The 5,642-nt window shown below is 44.6% G+C and overlaps 1 protein-coding gene across 3 annotated transcripts; it reads left to right on the top strand.

The window, feature by feature from the left end:
- The first annotated feature begins 234 nt into the window (after positions 1 to 234).
- LOC125516132 (exosome complex component RRP45A-like) lies at positions 235 to 4,266 on the top strand. Of its 3 annotated transcripts, XM_048681608.2 has the most exons (9): positions 237 to 457; positions 557 to 766; positions 851 to 946; positions 1,041 to 1,155; positions 1,407 to 1,487; positions 1,585 to 1,773; positions 2,969 to 3,237; positions 3,330 to 3,385; positions 3,924 to 4,266. In XM_048681608.2, exons 1-9 carry the CDS (start codon positions 330 to 332, stop codon positions 4,124 to 4,126), a joined length of 1,347 nt encoding a protein of 448 aa, XP_048537565.1. In that variant the 5' UTR covers positions 237 to 329; the 3' UTR covers positions 4,127 to 4,266. The 3 variants fall into 3 exon arrangements, with proteins under 3 accessions (XP_087383068.1, XP_087383067.1, XP_048537565.1); XM_087526942.1 differs by lacking the exon at positions 3,330 to 3,385 and having other exon boundaries at positions 235 to 457; positions 2,969 to 3,134; XM_087526941.1 differs by having other exon boundaries at positions 235 to 457; positions 557 to 946.
- The last annotated feature ends 1,376 nt before the right edge of the window (positions 4,267 to 5,642 follow it).

Raw genomic sequence — 5,642 nt, 5'->3', positions numbered from 1 at the left:
CCATATAATTACCATATTCAAAATTTCCTGAATTATGACCTTACCATACCTGGATTGATTTATTACTATACGTGGATTAATTATGATTAATTACCATAAATACGTTGGGTATTGCCGGTCAGACAAGAAAAGAGAAAAACCAATGGGAGGGGCTGGTGGAAGGTGGGACGAAGAAAAAACCGGTTGAAAATAAACCGGTTGAAAGTGGGGGGACTATTCAACCAATTCGTGGATTAGGAGTAGAGATTCACTCAAAAAGGGCAGAAACACCCCCGCCCCCGCCTCGGCCGCGTCTAAAACCCTAGCTCCCGCCGCCGGCGAGCAACGAGATGATGGATCCGCGGTGGCGCCCGACGGTGAACGAGCGGGAGTTCATCGAGCAAGCCCTCCAGTCGGACCTCCGCGTCGACGGCCGCCGCCCCTTCGATTTCCGCAAGCTCAAAATCGCATTCGGAAGGTACCTTGACTCAATCCCCTCCCCATCCCTTCGTTTGAGCTAGGGAACTTCTTTGCCCGCGCATCAATGTTTGGCTGAAGTTGCTGTTGGAATCTGTAGGGAGGATGGCTCGGCGGAGGTGGAGCTCGGCGAAACGCGTGTGATGGGTTATGTGACTGCCCAATTGGTCCAGCCGTACAAGGACAGGCCTAACGAGGGCACGCTGGCCATATTCACCGAGTTCTCGCCCATGGCTGACCCTGCCTTTGAGCCAGGGCGACCTGGGGAAGCAGCGATTGAGTTGGGCCGCGTCATTGATCGTGGCCTAAGGTCTCCAGATGGCTGTTTGGTAGTTCTTTTTTTGTCAAAGAGTTTAAGTTTGGAGTTTAATGAGTATTCTCGGTGGTGTCGCAGGGAGAGCAGAGCCGTGGATATGGAATCCCTGTGTGTTGTTGCAGGGAAGCATGTCTGGTCGGTGCGTGTTGACCTTCACATTTTGGACAATGAGGGGTATGGGTTGTATATTTCCTACTGATGTAATTAATGAGTTAATACTTCTGGGTAGAGCGCTAACCGCGTGAAATGATATGGACGTTTCTCTCAGGAATCTCATTGATGCAGCTAACATCGCTGCATTGGCAGCTTTGTCTACATTCCGGAGGCCTGAATGTACGGTTGGTGGGGATGATGGTCAGCAAGTTACAGTACATGACTCTGAGGTAGGCATATAAGGTTATATTGTATATTCTCTTGCTTACACATTCCTCGAAGTTCTAGCCGGACCTACAAAGCACCAAATTCTCCAGTTTGCTGTGTCGCTATAATGAGAAGTACCGAATATACATGACTTGCAGAGCTTCCTGTATATGTACTCACAAAAACAACCCAATTATTAACTATCAGATGCTGGTCCTGTCGTTTGCACTGCCATCGAATTTATCTTATGTTCTATCTTTATTGTATTTTACAGGTCAGGGACCCACTTCCCCTAACAATTCATCATCTCCCCATAGCTGTCACCTTTGCATATTTTGGTGACGGTAATGTCATGGTATATTTAAATATTTCTGAACATGAAAGGCGTGTTATTAGCAATCATCCTGTTGCTCTCTTCTTCTGACAGTCTTTGGCTATATTTCTGTATGTAGGTTATCGATCCAACGTACAAGGAAGAAGCTGTTATGGGAGGAAGGATGACAGCTACGATTAACTCGAATGGTGATGTCTGTGCCATTCAGAAAGCTGGTGGAGAGGGTGTCATGTCAAGTGTTATCATGCAGTGTTTAAGGATTGCTTCGGTTAAAGCTGCTGATATAACAAGCAAAATAAAGAGAGAGGTGAGTCAAGTTGCATCACTAATATGGCATTACGATTTGGATATCTGCTTTAATGTTCTATGAAATATGAAACTATAGCAGGGGTTCTGAATCGGGAATGCGGTTCATGAACTCTATAATTGAAGATCAAAACACTAAGCCAAAAGCCACCCACAAAGTTCCATGCTGAAGATCCCTGTGTAGCATAAAAAGGGAAACAAAAAGATGATTGGAAAATAGAAAGTTGACATTGTGCTGGTCAGCCATGTGGCCACTAGAAAGCACCGATATGGTGACATTGGTCGTGTCCTGTTGTGGTACATATGGAATACAGGGATCACTGGGATATGTGGAGATACGTGTATCCCCAAGTATCCTCTTTTTCCAATATTAAATAATTAAAATAAATAGGGATAGGCTGGGACACTGGGCAGATATGGCTGTGATAATGGGCAGGGAGGGAGATGGGAACGGTGGCCATTGGCGAGAAGAAGATCCAGGCTGGGATGAAGATGGGAAGGTGGCTGCCAACAAGGAAGAAGCTCTGGGCAGGGAGAAAGATGGAGACTGTGGCCGCCAGGGAGGAAGATTCAAGCGGAGAGGAAGATGTTGACAGAAGCTACTGACGAGCAAGAAGGTACATGCGCTGGCGCAGTCGTTATCTCCTGTTCTGCAGCGCTCGGGCAGCTAGAGCAAAGGGAGGCAGAATGAGAATGGGTACAGGTGGAGGAACTGACTTAGTCTAGGGTTTCTGAAACTGGGCCTTATTACGTATCCACCTGCTCAAAGTCCTTCATTAATGAAACTGAGACAACATGTATCCAGTACTCTCAACTTTAAAAATCTCTCGTTGAAAAATTATCATTTAATCTTATTACATGATATTTATCTTTCTAAATATTTATATACCCTGCCGTATCCCCGTGTCCGTATCTCCATATCGGTGCTTCTTAGCATGGCAATATCATTGGTGCCATGGGCCTGGTTACCACACCCATCTGCTACCAAATTGACCCCTATTTTGGCCTCTTGGTGGTTTGTCTCAAAGTAGCAAATCAAACCCTGGATCAATCCATCAGCATGTGTGTTGAGTGGCTCTCTGAATGAGCCAGGTGCCTAGAAATTCTGTGACTTTCTGAACCTCGTTCTATTTTGACGATCATATATGCATGTTATTCTAAGGATCAAACCCATGTTATTCTTATTTTTTTTTCAGGTCGATGATTACACTACTGAAAAGGCATTGCAGAAAGTAAAGCGTACTCCAGCATTAGTGGCTAAAAAAGTTAACGTTCCTGATGTAACTATGGAGGAGAGCACTCATAGTGCATTGGAAAACCAAGCCTCGAAGGCACCCAATGATGGTCAGCAGATAATCAAAGGTGATGATGATCATCAAAATATAAAAAGGATTCCTCCCTTGACTGTGGACCGAACCGTTAAACACAAACAAACATCCACATTCGTTGGTGGCCCATCAAATTGGTAGCTACTGGAGTGCTGCACCTTTCTAAATTTGTGCATTAAATAGTTGCTTGATATAAGTTTTGCCAACCACCCTGATTTTTGCAATGTAGGGATCCATACTCCAAAGGAGTTTCGTTAAGCTCCCTCAGAATCTCTCAGTTTCCTGGTACTGTGAATTTTGTTCACCTGTTATTTTCATTTTTTTTCTAGTTGCATGATCTGAGTGCTTACTACCTACAATGAATTTCCCGAACATTGGGTTCATGCTTCAGCTTTCAATTATAGTCCTCACTAGCCATGAAATATGCTCTATAAAAGTGCTGAAACATGTGTTACATATGCTAAGCATGCTTTGGCGGAGTTATTCTCCATGGCGAAGTGAGCCAATAAAATCATTAACATGACATGATTCTTTTTCATTTTTTGATATGTATATATGTCTGTCTTGTTCCAGTCGACCAATATCCTTCTAGTTGGTTCTTTTTTGTTGAACATGCCTGTTTCCGAGAGAATGTACCAAACAAAGGCATGTTACATTCTCTATTCAGACCATGGAGATTTTTTTAAAAGTTAAACCGTCAGCAGAACTATTGCATCTTTTTACTGTAGAAAACTATTGTTCACCTAACTGGACAAAAACGATTCTTTGATATGACACACATACCCATCCTTCTCAATTCTGGAAATTTCCTTGGAATATGCAGATCCGCCAGCTATACCAAATGACGGCAAGCATGAGGATACCAAGCCAATGTTGACTGAATCTAATCCAGAGGTGAAAAGCGTGTTGAATTCTGGAACGGCTGGAGAGTCAGATGAGGTCAAGGAAAGCAGATCACCGAAGAGTCTAATAGATGCTGTCAAACCAAAACACAGAAGGAAGAAGAAACAACATGGCAATAGTTAGATTGACTGTAACCTACAGGTCTTAATTCCATGATGGTTGTAGACACAATTAGTTAGCTTTCTTATTGTATTGACGGTGCACATGCTACAGCATTACATTATGATATTTTAAGCAACGACTAATAGTGCTCTCTTTTGCTACGCCACCATTCCTGTAGTTTTCAGTTACATATTAACATGTGTGCTCTGTAGGCAGTCCATGAGACATCTCTCTAGGCAAAGCTTTCCTGATTGAGGACCTTCATTAAGGGTGGCGGGTCATCATTGGGTTCTTGTGGATTGTCTTGTGTACTCCGTCCGTTCCAAAATAAGTCAGAGTCTCACTGACTTATTTTGGGACGGAGGGAGTATTTTTCTTTTGGAAACAAAGGCAAAGTTTGACTGAGCTCTTTAGAAGAAGTAGAGTTGCCTGATTAACTGGTGCGAAATTGGGTGAAGAATGTCATAATAGCCCACACCAGGCAACACTGGCCTACGAAGATACACATCCCGATGAGAAGGAAAGCATCGTTGAGGTTGTCATCAAGGAGAGTGTGAGAGGCCCGCCATCCAACTGCCGTCGGCGGCCACGAGATTTTGATGGAGACCACTCCGGTCCTGTCGTCCCCTCCCTCTTCGCCCCGCCATTGCATGGCTTCGTCTAGCCATGAAGTCGAGCATGTCATGCTCTCAGCGTCGGCCGTAGGCTCCCCTCCCTCACGCTCTCAAGTTGTGCCAGAGTGTCCTTCGGCCTTGGTCGTGCTTGCTCCGTAGCTACGGTTCGTGTTGGTGGTCCTCGACCGACCACAAGAGGTTGGTGACCCCTCTGCTCCTCCCAAAGCGACATGGCGGGATGTGCAACGCAAGAAGTACCGACAACAACATCCGCTACCCATGGCATGACAGATGTCGAAGATCCCCAAGGAGACGCAGGGGTATGCAGCTTCTGCTACAATTGCCTGCGTCCCGACCATGTCTCCGACATTTGTGAGAATGAAGTGCGGTGTTGGAGGCGTGGCGGTGAAGGGCACTAGTCCGGCGGGTGCAAACAACCTCTATAGTCTATAGGATCAAAAGTATTGACCAGCGGAGGGGGGGGGGGAGGGGGAGGGGTAAATGGGATATTTAAACAATTTCTTCTAAAATTCGAAATACTTTGGCAATGCGAAGAATAACCGGCAGTAAAGCAGTTCAGAGAAAATATAGTAGAACAACTAGATGTACTAAAGGGCAAGCAACAGAATTATCAAGTAAACAGAACAATGGAAAACATGATATCACAGGAACAAAAGACAAACATGCTTAGATGCGAGTAAATCAAATAGTCTAAGTGCATAGGGAAGTCTTCACAGAATGAACAATGCACAACACTTAGCGAAAATCTAAGCGGAATAGAATGAAAGTACTCAATAGTCTTTGCAACAATCACAAAGAGAGGAGGAAGGGGAAATTCTTCAGAACTCAACGGATTATAGAAAGTATAGTTGAGCTAGGAATTATATTTTGTTGTTTGGCGAAGACATAGAGATTTGTTACCC

This window comes from Triticum urartu, chromosome 6A (assembly GCF_056163025.1).
Source record: "Triticum urartu cultivar PI428250 chromosome 6A, HENAU_Tu73, whole genome shotgun sequence".
Lineage (NCBI taxonomy): Eukaryota > Viridiplantae > Streptophyta > Magnoliopsida > Poales > Poaceae > Triticum > Triticum urartu.
Note: the sequence above shows the minus strand (reverse complement) of the source record. Positions and strands in the feature narration are given on the sequence as shown.

Bases quoted from the DNA above. Each gene is read 5' to 3' on its own strand.
- LOC125516132 (XM_087526941.1), top strand. From the start codon at position 330: ATGATGGATCCGCGGTGGCGCCCGACGGTGAACGAGCGGGAGTTCATC. The intron at 458-556 runs GTACCTTGACTC...TGGAATCTGTAG, and splicing joins CTCAAAATCGCATTCGGAAG to GGAGGATGGCTCGGCGGAGG. The intron at 3,238-3,329 runs GTAGCTACTGGA...TTTGCAATGTAG, and splicing joins GTTGGTGGCCCATCAAATTG to GGATCCATACTCCAAAGGAG.